Here is a 17,651-nt window from a genome sequence, read left to right as displayed (position 1 = left end):
AAACGAACCCACAAATGCTGATGCTCCAGATACTCAACTAGTCTAAAGAAGGCCAGTTGTATTGCTTATTAAATTAGAACAACAGTTTTCAGCTGTAAACATAATTGCAAAAGGGTTTTCTAATAATCAATCAGCATTTTAAAATTATAAACTTGGATTAGCTAACACAATGTGCCATTGGAACACAGGAGTGATGGTTGCTGATAATGTGTGCCTATGTAGATATTCCATAAAAAAATCAGCTGTTTCCAGCTACAATAGTCATTTGCAACATTAACAATGTCTACACTGTATTTCTGATCAATTGTATGTTATTTTAATGGACACATCTTGTTTTTTAAAGAAAAGCAAACAGACATTTAAGCGACCCCAAACTTTTGAGGTTTTATATATATGAGCCACACACACTGGCAAGAACAAGTATGTGATCCCTTTGGAAATACCTGGATTTCTGCATAAATTGGTCATCAAATTTGATCTGATCTTCATCTAGGTCACAACAGTAGACACGCAGTCTGCTAAAACTATTAACACACAAATGATTGTATTTTTCTTGTCTATATTGAATACATAATTTAAACATTCACAGTGTAGGTTGGAAAAAGTATGTGAACCCCTAGGCCACATATGTCAGAGTCAAGGCCCGCGGGCCACATCCGGCCCGCGAGAAGGTTTTTTACGGCCCCTGGGATGATCTTGATTTATTATTAGAACCGGCCCGCAGACCGCAGCAAGCCGGCAGCCCGCAGATCTTTTACACGCACCAATACTACATTTCCCACAATGCAACGGTGACGCACCGAGCAGTAGGCTGCTTCATTTCAATATTTATTGGCACAGCAGTTGTCAGCATCACAGTAATATTAACTTTCAGATACCCATCAAAAATGGCAAAACGGAAGGTGGACACTGAGAACCGGGGTTTCAAACAAGGTGGGAGTCGGAGTATTTGTTCACGGAGGTAGCTGGAAAACCTGTGTGTCTTCTGTGTGGAGAAAGTGTGGCGGTACTGAAAGAGTATAATCTGAGACGACATTATGAAACGAAACACGCGGACAAAAACAAGAATATGGACATGGAACAAAGGCTACAAAAGGCAGAGGAATTAAAACGAGGCCTCAAATCTCGACAGGCTCTGTTCAAAAAAGCCAAATCACAAGGCCAGGCTGCTGTCAAGGCCAGTTTTATTTTGGCAGAAGAGATCGCTAAATCAGCCCGGCCATTTACGGAGGGGGATTTCATCAAAAACTGCATGATTAAAGTTTGTGACGAAGTTTGCCCAGAAAAAGGCAACTCTTTTTAAATGTGAGTCTGAGCAGAAACACCATTGCCGAGAGAGTAGACCAGTTGTCCATCAATCTAAAAGAGCAGCTTGTGAAAAAGGGAAAAGATTTCATTGCATATTCCTTGGCTGTGGATGAGAGCACCGACATTTCTGACATTGCCCAGTTGTCAATTTTCATCCGCGGAGTGGACTCCAGCCTAAGCGTGACAGAGGAGTTTTTGGCTTTACGTCCTATGCATGGCACAACTACGGGGCATGATTTGTATGAAGAGGTGTCAAGATGTGTAAATGAGATGGAGCTGCCTTGGGAAAAACTCGTGGGTTTGACAACCGACGGAGCACCTGCGATGTGTGGACACAGGAGCGGACTGGTGGCGAAGATACGGGAAAAAGATGCAAGAGGAAAACGCGACAGGTGAGCTGACAGCTTATCATTGTATCATACACCAGGAAGCGTTGTGCGGTAAAGCCTTGAAAATGGAGCATGTAATGAGCATCATCACGCGCACAGTTAACTTTATCAGAGCCAAAGGTTTGAATCACCGCCAGTTCAAGGCATTTCTGACGGAGTTAGAAACGGAGCATGGTGATTTGCCTTATCACACAGAGGTGCGATGGCTAAGCCAGGGAAAGGTGCTTCAAAGATGTTTCGAGCTTCGTGAGGAGATTTGTCTGTTCTTGGACAGCAAAGGGAAAGACACAACACAACTCCGAGACGAAATGTTTCTGTGTGAAATGGCTTTTCTGTGTGACATTACGAGTCATCTGAATGCAATGAACTTGCAGCTGCAGGGTCGGGATCGTGTCATCTCTGATATGTACAGTACAGTGAAGGCATTTAAAACCAAACTGACTCTGTGGGAGACGCAGATGCGGAAAGAAAATTTGAGCCACTTTCCCAGCTGCCAGACCATGAAAGAGAAGCTCTCTACCAGTGCGTTCCCGAGCGCACAGTTGGCTGATAAAATAGGTATGCTTGCCGCTGACTTTCGACGCCGATTTGCTGACTTTGAAGCACAAAAAAGCAGGTTGGAACTGCTCGGTAACCCATTTGCTGTTGACGTGGAAAGCTCACCACCAAACCTCCAAATGGAGTTGATTGACCTCCAATGCAATGATGCACTGAGGGCAAAATATGCGGCAGTGGGTGCTGCGGAGTTCGCCCGTTTCCTCCCCGACACAATGCCCCAGCTGTGCATCCAGGCTGCTCAAACGTTGTCTATGTTTGGCAGCACATACCTGTGTGAACAACTGTTTTCTTTGATGAACTTGAACAAAACATCACACAGAAGTCGACTTACTGCTGAACACCTCCACTCAATTCTGAGGATTTCCTCAGCTCAGAGCCTTACCCCGAACATTGATGAACTTGTGGAAAAGATGGGACACCACCAAGTATCACCCTCAACCTCAAACAAGTGAACATTACTGTGCAATCACATATTTAGAGTTTTTACTCAGTTCAAGTTTAAAAGTTAAAGTTTAATATTTGTTTTCACTGCATGTTACTTCTCCTTAAACAAAGTGTTGTTTTTGATTAATAGATTTTTGCACTTTATTTTATTGTATTTCAATCCAATTATATTTTAAAAATATTTCAGTTGAGTGGATGATAGAAAATTGCTATTATTGTTTTTTTCTTTGAAGTAAATTTAGCCCACTTTTGCTAAAATAGAAAATATAGGCTACTGATAGTGCCTTGAATACCGGTTTCTTTCATTTAATGTTCATGTTATGGGGATTTTTATATAAAGGAAATTTGTCTTTTGTGTCTGTTGAAAATTAAAGATTACTGACAGAGCCATAAGAAAATATTGCTTTATTTATCTGATCATATTGGAATATATTTGTTAGGTTTTCAGTAGGTTCAATTAGGTTCACTAGACTATATGCGTCATTTAAAAATTTTTCAATGAACATTCGAACAGTCCGGCCCTCGGCTTGTAGCTAAATTTTTTATTTGGCCCTCCGTCCATTTGACTTTGACACCCCTGCCCTAGGCTAATGACTTCTCCAAAAGCTAATTGGAGTCCGGAGTCAGCTAACCTGTAGTCCAGTCAATGAGACGAGATTGGGGATGTTGGTTAGAGCTGCCTTGCCATATTAAAAAAAAAACTCTCACAATTTGAGTTTGCTATTCACAAGAAGCATTGCCTGATGTGAACCATACATTGAACAAAAGAGATTTCAGAAGACCTAAGATTAAGAATTGTTGACTGGAAAGGGTTACAGAGTATCTCTAAAAGCCTTGATGTTCATCAGTCCACAGAAAGACAAATTGTCTATAAATGGAGAAAGTTCAGCACTGTTGCTACTCTCCCTAGGAGTGGCCTTCCTGCAAAGATGACTGCAAGAGCACAACACAGAATGCTCAATGAGGTTAAGAAGAATCCTAGAGTGTCAGCTAAAGACTTACAGAAATCTCTGGAACATGCTAACATCTCTTGACGAGTCTACGATATGTAAAACACGAAACAAGAATAGTGTTCATGGGAGGACACCACAGAAGAAGCCACTGCTGTCCAAAAATAACATTTGCTGCACATCTGAAGTTTGCAAAAGTGCACCTGGATGTTCCACAGCACTACTGGCAAAATATTCTGTGGACAGATGAAACTACAGTTGAGTTGTTTGGAAAGAAACACAACACTATGTGTTGAGAAAAAAAAGGCACAGCGCACCAACATTAAAACATCCCAACTGTAAACTATGGTGGAGGGAGCATCATGGTTTGGGGCTGCCTCAGGGCCTGGACCGCTTGCTATCATCGACGGAAAAATGAATTCCCAAGTTTATCAAGACATTTTGCTGGAGAATATTGGCTAGCTGTCCGTGAATTGCAGCTCAACAGAAGTTGGATCACTCAACAGAACAACGACCCAGAACACAGAAGTAAATCAACAACAGAATGGCTTCAACAGAGGACAATATGCCTTCTGGGGTGGCCCAGTCATTGTCCTGACCTCAACCCGATTTGAGATGTGGCATGACCTCGAGAGCTGTTCACACCAGACTTCCCAAGAATATTGCTGAACTGAAACAGTTTTGTAAAGAGGAATGATCAAAAATTCCTCCTGACCGTTGTGCTGGTCTGATCCGCAACTACATTAAACGTTTGGTTGAGGTTATTGCTGCCAAAGGAGGATCAACCAGTTATTAAATCCAATCCTTTTCCCACCCTACACTGTGAATGTTTACACGGTGTGTTCAATGAAAACGTAATAATCGTGTGTTTATTAGTTTAAGCAGACTGTTTGTCTTTTGTTGTGACCTAGATGACGATCAAATTTGCATCCTGTAGCTCTAACTCCAAAAAGATCTGGGACACTGAAGTCCATGGAGAATAAATGCACCTCCTCCCAGCTGCCCACTGCACTGAGGCTAGGAAACACTGTCACCGATAAATACACAATATTCGAGAATTTCAACAAGCATTTCTCTACGGCTGGCCATGCTTTCCTCCTGGCTACCCCAACCCCAGCCAACAGGGTCTCGACCCCTTGCCCAAGCCTCCCCAGCTTTTCCTTCACCCAAATCCAGATAGCGGATGTTCTGAAAGAGCTGTCAGTCTCTATGGTAGTACCACAGGTTTCAGTTCTCAGTCTTTTCTCTGTATATATCAATGATGTCGCTCTTGCTGTAGGTGATTCCTACGCAGACAACACCATTCTGTATACATCTGGCCCTTCTTTGGACACTGTTTAACAATCCTCCAAACAAGCTTCAATGCCATACAACACTCCTTCCGTGGCCTCCAACTGCTCTTAAACGCTAGTAAAACTAAATGCATGCTTTTCAACCGATCGCTGCCCTCACCTGCCCGCCCGACTAGCATCACTACTCTGGAAGGTTCTGACTTAGAATATGTGGACAACTGTAAACGCTCTAGACTTGCATTAAACATCTACAATCCCAAATTAAATCTAGAATCGGCTTCCTAATTCGCAACAAAGCCTCCTTCACTCACGCTGCCAAACATATCGTCGTAAATCTGACTCTCCTACCGATCCTCGACTTCAGCGATGTCATTTACAAAATAGCCTCCAACACTCTACTCTGCAAACTGGATGCAGTCGATCAGTGCCATCCGTTTTGTCACCAAAGCCCCATATTCCATCCACCACTGCGATCTGTATGCTCTCGTCGGCTGGCACTCGCTACATATTTGTTGCCAAACCTACTGGCTCCAGGTCCTCTAAGTCTTTACTAGGTAAAGCGCCGCCTTATCTCAGCTCACTGGTCACCATAACACCTACCCGTAGCACATGCTCCAGCAGCCCATTAACAGAGCACCTATATCTCATTCACTAACTATTTAAGCATAATCTATTGGAGCAGCTTACCGATCGCTGCAGCTATACACAGCCAATCTGTAAATAGCCCATCCAACTACCTACCTCATCCCCATATTGTTTTTATTTACTTCTTTTGCTCTTTTGCACACCAGTATTTCTACTTGCACATCTATCACTCCCGTGTTAATGCTAAATTGTAATTACTTCGCCACCATTAGCCTATTTATTGCCGTACCTCCTTACTCCATTTGCACACTGTATACAGATTGTTCTATTGTTTTTAACCGTTTAACTGTTTTTGTTGCACTGCTTTGCTTTATCTTGGCCAGGTCACAGTTGTAAATGAGAATTTGTTCTCAACTGGCCTACCTGGTTAAATAAAGAAAATATTATCAATTTGTTTTAACCTTTTATTTAACTCGGCAAGTCGGTTAAGATCAAATTCTTGTTTTCAATGAAGGCCTACCGGGGAACAATGGGTTCCCGGTTGGCCTATTTAATGTCACCATTGGCCTATGGTAACTGCCATGTTCATGGGCAGAACAACATATTTATACCTTGTCAGCTCGGGGATTCGATCTTGCAACCTTTCGTTTACTAGTCCTACGCTCTAACCACAAGGCTACTTGCCGCCCCTATGACCAATGTATGTGGAAATCAGGTATTTCCAAAGGGTTCACACATTTTTTTCTTGACACTATATTGTGTGTGTGTGTGTGTGTGTGTGTGTGTGTGTGTGTGTGTGTGTGCACACTGTACATACAAGTCTCATCTCTGCTCTCCTCCCTCCATCACCAGGCCTATGACAGGATCATGAAGAACGTCAAGGACCTGAAGTCTAGTTCCACCACCCAGGTCTTTAAGAACATGAAGGCCATATCTGCTGCCGTAGTGGAGAATGGAGGCATCGTCGCTCCTCACCCTCTGGGTTTCTAAACCAACTCATAGAACATTTATAACACTGACAGAAACATACTACTCCATGAGAGAGAGGTCCTTTTCACACTACTGAATCAATCCAAGCTGTACTGTACTGGCTGAAACCAAGCTAGAAAGGGAAATGTGAAACCAAAATCTGAGCCAGTACGGTTTGGGTTGGCACGATAATGTGAAAAGGGTGAGAATGGGCTCTTCTATGGGAGAATCTCCACTGCATACTTCTCATGTCCTCGCCTCTTTCTCAAAACCCATTGGAGGAGAAGGTCAGAGAAGGTAACTTTGGGTTTCTTGAAGGAGGCGAGGAGAGAGGATGCAAGTAGTATGCAATTGAGATTCTCCCATTGTCTCAAAGACCCACTGCAGAAAAAAAAAACGTAATTCTTCAAGCCTCAACGTCACAATGCATCACAAGCCAAGCGGATCAACTACATGGTTCTGACTGTTGATTTACTGAATGTAAAGTCTGTTTTACTTTTACTATATTTATGGCCTTTTTAAATAATATGTTCTGTAGTCTTTATCTGTCCAGGATCTCATTTGGAACTAACCATATGTGCATGGTGGTATTTTATCAAATGACTAAGATGTGGGGAGAGACCAAGTTACTTTGTTGGTTTTTGTATGAAGTTGAGATTTGGTTCTGGTTGGCTGAGACTGTTTGGGACAATTCTGAGGAAGGACAGTTTGAGGAAGTATAGTGACATCAGCCTTGTATCTGGGATCTTTGAATGCATCATTTTTGTGTTCATTGTGACTAAATTCTCTCTACCTGTTAATAACCTGATATGTACAGAGTTGTGTGTGCTGCACTCACATATGGCCTCCGTCTGAGATGGCGTGCAAGGGAAAATAGGGTGCCATTTCAGAGTCACCCATGGTCTCTCCCCTACTAGTTATTTGTTGTATGTCCTTTGACAGTTGACCTTTAATATTGTGGTCAGGTGTCACATTCCGTGCAATCAACCATCTGCCCTTCTGTTTTCAAATCAAATTTTATTGGTCACATACACATGGTTAGCAGATGTTAATGTGAGTGTAGTGAAATGCTTCTAGTTCTGACCATGCAGTAATATCTAACAAGTAATCTAAAATTTCGCACACAAGTGTGAAGGAATGAAGAAGAATATGTACATAAATATATGGATGGCCAAACAGCATGATACAGTATATGAGATGAGTAATGTAGGGTATGAAAACCTATAAAGTGGCTTTTTTTTTTAAAGTGACTAGTGATACATTACTTCCAATTTTTTAATTATTAAAGTGGCTAGAGATGAGTCAGTAAGCTGGCAGCAGCCACTCAATGTTATGGTGGCTGTTTAACAGTCTGATGGCCTTGAGATAGAAGCTGTTTTTCAGTCTCTCGGCCCCAGCTTTGATGCACCTGTACTGACCTCGCCTTCTGGATGATAGCGGGGTGAACAGGCAGTGGCTCGGGTGTTTGTTGTCCTTGGTGATCTTTTTTTTTTTCACCACTTCACTCCTTTGCGTACGGTGATCATTTGTTCCCTAATGTTTTACGTATTCTACATTTGTCTTCATATGACAAGGATTGGAAAGGATTATACTCAGAGTTTGAGTGCGTGTAACTCACGGTTTTACGTAAGTAATTTTGGGGACAGCCTGTTTGTGAAAGTCTATTTTGACGAGCCGGCAGGAATAGTGGTGCAGCACACTCAACCACCAACAAACAACTCTAGTGCCTGATATTCCAATTGCCTTTGCCAGGGGTTGCAGGTCTATTTCTAAAATGTATTTAATGGTCGTACCGGTATGTCGTGTTGCTGAATATGTACCGTAATCAATAAAGATTGGCTTGTGGCTACTTCTTCAATCATGTTACTGTCAAAATGAATGTAGCATTGATGATAATAAAAGAAGAACTTGTTTGGTCATATTGTTTTATATTTTCATTACATACTGTAAGATGAATCTTAGGACTTCTAACAAATAAATCGATGGAAGGAATTGTACAGTATATGAAAGACATTGTATCATAAAAAGTATAACTTAATATTGTCCACGAAAGGAATGCCTCTGCTTCAGTTCTGTGAAGCTCGCTACTCTGATGGCTGTGGCTCTTCACAAAGGATTTCAGATAGACCTCGTTAATCACAGATAAGCACCCGAGGAGAAAGTTACACCAGAGGGGTTCAGCAGGTTTGGGCTGCGTTCCGATTCTCTACCCTTCTCCAGAAGTGTGCACGTGTTCACTCCCCTCATGCATTGGATTTGGTCAAGCATGGCTGGAGGCGGTGGCAATTTTAACATGTAAATGTTGGTAGGGCAAACTAAAACATTTATATTTTATTGCATGCCAGCAAAGCCACTCCACAGTACATTAATTGCACTATAACTGTTAGGGCCTACATACAGCTGTCCCAACAGCATAGCTTTCTTTTCAGCACCATGGAGTGAATCCTTACCACTGCTACACCTGGCTATCAGCGGAGCCTTGTCTGGCAGCAAAACAGTTCATACAGCCTCATATACGGCCTTTAAAAAAAAAACATAGCTGATATAGCTGACTTGCTTAAACAAATGTGGTTTCTACTGACAATTGAGCCGTACAAACTATTGCATAAGGGAACCTACGAGAAAATAAGAGGAAATCCGTAATTTCGTTTAAGACATTCTTGAGCAAGCTAGTACGGATGTAGTCAAAACTATTTGTTCAGCACTTTTGAAATGTATAGTGACAGAATTCATGGGATGTTCTTGCAGTATTCTACCAGTACACCAAGTCAGAACCTTAGGACAAATAAAGGGGGCATATAAACAGAAAATGAAAGTTCTCACAATATTCTATGATTACATTTCTCTAAACATGTTATAGGCTACATGTGCACCATCAAGTCAGAACAGTAGTTAAGTTATGAGGGATATTACAATTTATTGGACTCACCTTGTGCTGTGCTCCCTTGAGCAGGAAGGTGGCGTGGCAGTCCTTGTGGGCTCTAGAAAAATCTCAACTTGGAATTCCGCGTTGGATGATTTATCAAAATTATTTTCCCAGTAGGAGCTAGTTTTATCGGAGTTCCCAGTTGTCTTGAACTCGCTGGAGTCGTAGATTTCCGAGTTTCCAGGTGTTTTGAACGTGGCAGAAGTCATGCTGGATTGACAGCATAGCCAATGTATTAAAACCTTTCTGCCCCATGGCATTACCCCCTTTTTCGTGATATCCAATTGGTAATTAGGATATTGTCTCTTCACTGCAACTCACTTACGGACTAGACTAAGGTTGAGAGTCAAGCCACACTGCTTTTTGACACACTGCTCAGGTTCCTTTGCCTCCACAACGACTTGCTAGAGCACGATGAGACAAGGACATCCCGGCTGGCCAAACCGTCCCCTAACCTGGACGACGCTGGGCCAATTGTGCACCGCCTCATGGGTCTCCCGGTCACAGTCGGCTGGGATTAAACCAGGGGCTGCAGTGGCGCATTTATGGCCGATGAGCACAGATACGTTTTATCTAAATTTCTCTTCATATGTCAAGGATCAAAAAGATTTGCCTTTAGATTGATGATGATGACTGCTTGTCTAGCTTGATTGCTACGATTTTGAAAGTATTTTCTTTATGTAACAAGGCAAGGGGCGGCAGGGTAGCCTAGTGGTTAGAGCATTGGACTAGTAACCGAAAGGTTGCAAGTTCAAATCCTCGAGCTGACGAGGTACAAAATCTGTCGTTCTGCCCCTGAACAGGCAGTTAACCCACTGTTCCTAGGCTGTCATTGAAAATAAGAATTTGTTCTTAACTGACTTGCCTAGTAAAATAAAGGTAAAAATAAAAAAGTCAGTTAAGAACAAATTCTTATTTACAATGGCCAAACCATAACCCGGAACGACGCTGGGCCAATGTGCATCGCCCAATGGGACTCCCAATCACAGCTGGTTGTGATACACCCTGGAAATGAACCAGGGTCTGTAGTAACGCCTCTACCACTGAGAGTGCCTTAAACCGTTGCACCACTCAGGAGCCCAATGTATGATGTTGACATGATCAGTCCAATCAAAGCTACGGTAGACATAATGGTATTTTACGTAATTTTTACCTGTGGCCAATGACCTTGAGCCATCTTTGATGGGCACTTCTAATGTAACTCTATGGCAGCACGTAAGGGGCTTGAATTTTCGAGCTCTACCCGTAGATTTTGCGGTGACGTAGTTTCTCCATGAGTGACAGAACACTGAACCAATCACAGCGCAACTAGAGAATATTACGCTCCATATTTTCCGCTGGCTGCCCGACCACTACAGAAAGCATTGAGCCAAGCTGAAATAAAGCAAAAAAGAGACCATGTTTGTATGCAGCTTTATTAACTCAATATTATTTTTATTTGACATTGTTTGCAAACTGATCTGTGACACATATTAATGCCAAAATAACATGCAAAACAGGCAAAAAACAGGTTTCCACCATATTCCTCATACCAATCCATTCCTTTTAAATATGAGTGCACACTTTGAGATGTATGAGAGTGAGTGCACACTTCGGGAGAGAATCATAATGACAGAGGTATCAGAAAGGCTAAGGTGGCTGGGTGGGTCAGCCCAGAATACAGCTAAAGCAGTGGAGGCTCCTCAGAGGAGGAAGGGGAGGACCATCCTCTTCAGTGAATTTGATAAAATATTTAAAAAATGTATCCTTTAGATAAAACTATACTAAATATAACCACGTCACCAAATAATTGATTAAAAATCTATTTTGCAAAGAAGGTCCACAGTAACCAGAACAGCACTCTATAGGGTAGAACCATGGTGTAGCCGGAGGACAGCTAGCTTCCGTCTTACTCTGGGTACATTGACTTCAATACAAAACCTAAGAGGCTCATGGTTCTCAACCCCTTCCAGTAATTATGAAAACTTCCAAAGGACGTCCAGCAGCCTGCCAGAACTCTTGCAGCATGAACTGACATGTTATCCACCCAATCAAAGGATCCGATAATTAATATAGTACTGAAAGCATAAGCTACAGCTAGCTAGCACTGCAGTGCATAAAATGTGGTGAGTAGTTGACTCAAAGAGAAAGAAAGACAATAGTTTACCAGATTTTAACAAATGTATATCTTCCAAAATGAAGGAGAAGCAAAAGAGAAAGAGAGATTTCCCCCCCAAAAAATCACTTTCGGGCCTCCCGGGTGGCGCAGTGGTGAAGGGCGCTGTACTGCAGCGCCAGCAGTGCCACCAGAGACTCTGGGCCCAGGCTCGAACCCATGTAGGGAAATCCTTGTCTCATCGCGCACCAGCGACTCCCGTGGCGGGCTGGGTGCAGTGCGTGCTAACCAAGGTTGCCAGGTGCACCGTGTTTCCTCCGACACATTGGTGCAGCTGGCTTCCGGGTTGGATGGCACTGTGTTAAGAAGCATTGCGGCTTGGTTGGGTTGTGTATCGGAATACGCATGACTTTCAACCTTCGTCTCTCCCGAGCCCGTACGGGAGTTGTAGCGATGAGACAAGATAGTAGCTACTAAACAATTGGATACCACGAAAAAGGGCTAAAAAATAAATAAATAAAATTCACTTTCAGTTTCACTTACTTACCTAGCAAATGCAGCTAGCTAGTTTAGCCTACTGAAACACCCTGCTCAAACAGAGGGATGCTATGTTAGCTAGAGCCTCTACAGGATCGCCCCCCGTGCCAGTTGAGCTAACATGAGCTAATGTGATTAGCATGACATTGTAAGTAACAAGAACCTTTCCCAGGACATAGACATGTTTTATATGGGTAGAAATATTAAATTCTTGTTAATCTAACTGCACTGTCCAATTTACAATAGCTGTTACAGTGAAATAATACCATGCTATTGTTTGAGGAGAGTGCACAGTTATGAACATGAAAATGTATCAATAAACCAATTAGGCACATTTGGGCAGACTTGATACAACATTTTGAACAGTAATGCAACGGTCCATTGGATCAGTGTAAAAGTGATTAAAAATATTTTTTTATATATATATTTTTAAACATGTTTTTTTTCTTTGTATTATCTTTTAGCAGATATAATGTGTTATATTCTCCTACATTAATTTCACATTTCCACAAATTTCAAAGTTTCCTTTCAAATGGTATCAAAAATATGCATATCCTTGCTTCAGGTTCTGAGCTACAGGCAGTTAGATTTGGGTATGTCATTTTTGGCGAAAATTGGGAAAAAAAGGGTCTGATCCTTAAGAGGTTAGCTGGCTATGACTTTCCAACACAACACCTGAACTCTTCCAAGTCAAGGTAAGCTTATGGTATTACTAATTTATTGCCACCAAGGCCCACCGGTGTAATGGCTTATGGCCTCCCGAGTGGCGCAGCGGTCTAACGCACTGCATTACAGTGCTAGAGGCATCACTACAGACCCAGGTTCAATCCCGGGCTGTATCGGGAGTATTGGCCACGATTGGGTTTGGGGAGGTGTTGACCGGGGGGGCTTTACAAGTAGGCTGTCATTGTAAATAAGAATTTGTTCTTTAGTGACTTGCCTAGTTAAATAAAAGGTTCCATTTTTAAAAATGACTGACTGTACACTAACGTTACTGCATGATTGTAGCGGGATTACTAACACGTTAGTTCTATTAGCTATAGGCTGTGTGTAGCGGTTTGGCTTGGAAAGCTATTTTCATCTGGTCACATACAGTTGATGTGCATTGGAGCCCACAAGTGAAGGGAATAGGTGAGAGGAGGAGAGTGCATGGATGCGAGAAGGAATACAACGTGGCTGCTATGAAAGTGAACTGTGTTTACGCGTGATCAGGGGTGTATTCATTCCGCCGATTCTGTTGAAACACGTTTCTTAAACGGAACAAAACGGGGATAAAAATACTTGAATTTGTCCATTAGAAACTTTTGTTTGCAAATGTTGGACTAATGACTACACCTTGTATCAGCTAGATGAAGGCAAGAGTGTGTAAGGTGTCACTGTCTGTCCATGTGTCACAGTCTGTCACTTCAAATGTGTCTCTTGACCTGTGTGCACCTACGTTGTAAACTTCCATTCATAGGTTGTAGAAGCCTCATGATGTGTACAGGGAAATTCTAGTATCATGTAGTAGCCTAAAACTATCTAATGTTACATTGGACTGGGTGAATGGAATATGAATGACTGTCATCCAATATGCTGTAATAGAAATAAGGCCATGCGCATGAAAAAAATCGTCCTCCCTCAACTTAAACGGCACTGACCGCCACTGGGCTACAGGGTGTTCTCCCCCAGTGAGGTAATATCAGCGGTCAGACCATGGTCATCATCAGGGGCTGCAGTCCGACCAGGAACAGCTGGACTATAATCAACACCACCAGAGGCAATTCTTCTGCTCTTGAAAAAACCCTTCTGAGAAAAAAGAAATAGTCTTTTGTCAATAAATATTCATATGGTTGTATGATGTATACATAATGTTGTTCATACAGACAGACATCATTGGAGAGGGAATAGGGTGTCACCTCCCACTCCCTCCTCCCCACTCCAGAACCACTGAACCAGACAGGGTTAGGATTGTGGTTGCGGTTGGGGTTGAACTGGGATGCAGGCATGAGGCTAGGGTTATGTTAGGATTTAGGGTTAGAGGAGTGTCTCACCTTGTAGAGAAACCCAGAGATTATCATCAGTAGCAACAGTGAAAACACAACACTGATAGAAGCAATGAGAGCAGTGTGGGATTCAGAAGTTGTCTCCAGAATGGACAGAATCTAGAAGAGTGAGTGGAAGAAATGAGAAAGATCATTGTCATGAAGCACATTAGAAATAATGTGCTCAAATTGAAAATCATGAAACAAAATAATATGAATTTCTAATCAGCCTAATCGAGGTGTAGATTACATCTTACATTCCAATGTTTGAACTTGTAAACAAGACTGCATGGGATTCCTCTTAACGCGACTCCATGCAACCAATGGCAACGCAGTTCCAACCGCCAAAACAACCACTATGCAGATGTGGGCTAAAGAGGATCTGATGGAATATTTATTTTTATTTATTTTTATTTCACCTTTATTTAACCAGGTAGGCTAGTTGAGAACAAGTTCTCATTTGCAACTGCGACCTGGCCAAGATAAAGCATAGAAGTGTGAACAGACAACACAGAGTTACACATGGAGTAAACAATTAACAAGTCAATAACACAGTAGAAAAAAAAGTCTATAAAAAAGAGTCTATATACATTGTGTGCAAAAGGCATGAGGAGGTAGGCGAATAATTACAATTTTGCAGATTAACACTGGAGTGATAAATGATCAGATGGTCATGTACAGGTAGAGATATTGGTGTGCAAAAGAGAAGAAAAGTAAATAAATAAAAACAGTATGGGGATGAGGTAGGTAAAAATGGGTGGGCTATTTACCAATATGTACAGCTGCAGCGATCGGTTAGCTGCTCAGATAGCAGATGTTTGATGTTGGTGAGGGAGATAAGAGTAGAGTGTTGGAAGCAATTTTGTAGATGACATCACCGAAGTCGAGGATCGGTAGGATAGTCAGTTTTACTAGGGTAAGTTTGGAGGCATTGTTGCGGAATAGAAAGCCGACTCTAAATTTGATTTTCGATTGGAGATGTTTGATATTTTTTATTTATTTTTTATTTTACCTTTATTTAACCTGGCAAATTCTTATTTTCAATGACGGCCTAGGAACAATGGGTTAACTACCTGTTCAGGGGCAGAACGACAGATTTGTACCTTGTCGGCTCAAGGATTTGAACCTTCAACCTTTCAGTTACTAGTCCAACACTATAACCACTAGGCTACCCTGCCGCCCCGATGAGTCTGGAAGGAGAGTTTACAGTCTAGCTAGACACCTACGTACTTATAGATGTCCACATATTCAAGGTCGGAACCATCCAGGGTAGTGATGCTAGTCAGGCGTGCGGGTGCAGGCAGCGAACGGTTGAAAAGCATGCATTTGGTTTTACTAGCGTTTAAGAGCAGTTGGAGCCCTTAGAGCCCTTAGTTGGAGCCCTTAGAGCCCTTAGAGAGCATCTGAAATTATTGGCTCACCTTCACACTCTGAGAACCAACGGCAGGGTACTGGGAGTAGACACTCTGGTCGAAGGACAGCGACCCCCAACTGACCACCTCCACCTGCACCGCTGAACCCTGGGAAACAAACAACACTACTGAAACTGAACCACAACAACTCATAACGTGAATCTCGGCCTCGATTCAATCAGATGGAGCGCTAACCCGCGTTGGCATTTTGGCTGTGTTGGAGGTGGAACTGCGGTAGAAGGGGAACAACTACTTCAGGACTCAGAGCGAGTGACGTCACCTATTAGCGCGCACCACCGCTAACTAGCTAGCCATTTCATATCGGTTACATTGGCACAATCAGAAATGACCTTTAAAGGGAGTGTAGCACCTATTTCTGAGAAGCCCCAGAGCCAGGCTTCATTTGGAGGGGTGGATTGTGGATTTTGCTCAATGGGATTATAAATGTTTCTTGCAATGGCTAGCTATTCTCTTCCCCCCTTTCTGAATGAATGTGGCTATTTCTTTCTTGCTGGCAAAATAAGTGAGCAAGATTTTGTTTGTGTTCTGCCATATGTTGATAACATAGTTAGTTATGTCACTGGTATGGGCCAGTAAGTATACTAAACCCAGCCAGCTAGACAGTCGTAGATCGTAAGGGTGTCAACATGTGAATATTGTAGAAATATTCTCACAGCCGTTTTCCTTGGTTGAAAAGTTTTAACGACTCCAACCTACAGTATATCACAAAAGTGAATTTTTGTAAATATTTGAGTATATCTTTTCATGTGACAACACTGAAGAAATTACACTTTGCTACAATGTAAAGTAGTGAGTGTACAGCTTGTATAACAGTAAATTTGCTGTCCCTTCAAAATAACTCAACACACAGCCATTAATGTCTAAACCGCTGGCAACAAAAGTGAGTACACCTCTAAGTGAAAATGTCCAAATTGGGCCCAATTAACCATTTTCCCTCCCCGGTGTCATATGACTCGTTCGTGTTACAAGGTCTCAGGTGTGAATGGCGAGCAGGTGTGTTACATTTGGTGTCATCGCTCTCACACTCCCTCATACTGACTGGTCACTGGAAGTTCAACATGGCACCTCATGGCAAAGAACTCTCTGAGGATCTGAAAAAAATAATTATTGCTCTACATAAAGACGGCCTGGACTATAAGAAGATTGCCAAGACCCTGAAACAGAGCTGCAGCACGGTGGCCAAGACCATACAGCGGTTCCACTCAGAACAGGCCTCGCCATGTTCGACCAAAGAAGTTGAGTGCACGTGCTCAGCGTCAGCCTGTCAGTGATCAGACCATACGCCGTACACTGCATCAAATCCGTCTGCATGGCTGTCGTCCCAGAAGGAATCCTCTTCTAAACATGATACACAAGAAAGCCTGAAAACAGTTTGCTGAAGACAAGCAGACTAAGGACATGGATTACTGGAACCATGTCCTGTGGTCTGATGAGACCAAGATAAACTTATTTGGTTCAGATGGTGTCAAGCGTGTGAGGTGGCAACCAGGTGAGGAGTACAAAGACAAGTGTGTCTTGCCTACAGTCAAGCATGGTGGTGGGAGTGTAATGGTCTGGGGCTGCATGAGTGCTGCCGGCACTGGGGAGCTACAGTTCATTGAGGGAACCATGAATGGCAACTGTGACATACTGAAGCAGAGCATGATCCCCTCCCTTCGGAGACTGGGCCGCAGGGCAGTATTCCAACATGATAACGACCCCAAACACACATCCAAGACGACCACTGCCTTGCTAAAGAAGCTGAGGGTAAAGGTGATGGACTGGCCAAGCATGTCTCCAGACCTAAACCCTATTGAGCATCTGTGGGGCATCCTCAAACGGAAGGTGGAGGAGTGCAAGGTCTCTAACATCCACCAGCTCCGTGATGTCGTCATGGAGGAGTGGAAGAGGACTCCAGTGGCAACCTGTGAAGCTCTGGTGAACTCCATGCCCAAGAGGGTTAAGGCAGTGTTGGAAAATGAGGGTGGCCACACAAAATATTGACACTTTGGGCCCAATTTTGACATTTTCACTTAGGCGTGTACTCACTTTTGTTGCCAGAGGTTTAGACATTAATGGCTGTGTATTGAGTTATTTTGAGAGGACAGCAAATTTACAATGTTATACAAGCTGTACACTCACTACTTTACATTGTAGCAACG

The 17,651-nt window shown here is 42.6% G+C and overlaps 2 protein-coding genes across 7 annotated transcripts in view; one reads left to right on the top strand and one right to left on the bottom strand.

Annotated features, from left to right (window-relative positions):
• acadvl (acyl-CoA dehydrogenase very long chain) overlaps positions 1-8,414 on the top strand; it is a 39,519-nt gene extending 31,105 nt beyond the window's left edge. The window contains exon 20 of the mRNA XM_052491722.1: positions 6,379-8,414. Within this exon, the coding sequence (XP_052347682.1) occupies positions 6,379-6,516 (138 nt within the window). The 3' untranslated portion in view covers positions 6,517-8,414. The remainder of the gene's footprint in view (positions 1-6,378) is intronic.
• Positions 8,415-10,834: 2,420 nt separating this feature from the next.
• Positions 10,835-17,651, bottom strand: part of LOC118366083 (integrin alpha-X-like) — a 68,488-nt gene continuing 61,671 nt past the window's right edge. For 3 of the 6 annotated variants that reach the window (XM_035748433.2, XM_035748435.2, XM_035748439.2), the window contains 3 exons: positions 15,499-15,597; positions 14,087-14,197; positions 10,835-13,841 (listed from right to left, as the gene is read on the bottom strand). In XM_035748433.2, the coding sequence (XP_035604326.1) occupies positions 13,704-13,841; positions 14,087-14,197; positions 15,499-15,597 (348 nt within the window). In that variant the 3' untranslated portion in view covers positions 10,835-13,703. Of the gene's footprint in view, positions 13,842-14,086; positions 14,198-14,334; positions 14,460-15,498; positions 15,598-17,651 lie in introns of all 6 variants that reach the window. The other 3 variants (XR_004821873.2, XR_004821874.2, XM_035748434.2) reach the window with 3 other exon arrangements.

Source organism: Oncorhynchus keta, chromosome 33, assembly GCF_023373465.1.
Source record: "Oncorhynchus keta strain PuntledgeMale-10-30-2019 chromosome 33, Oket_V2, whole genome shotgun sequence".
NCBI lineage: Eukaryota > Metazoa > Chordata > Actinopteri > Salmoniformes > Salmonidae > Oncorhynchus > Oncorhynchus keta.
Note: the sequence above shows the minus strand (reverse complement) of the source record. Positions and strands in the feature narration are given on the sequence as shown.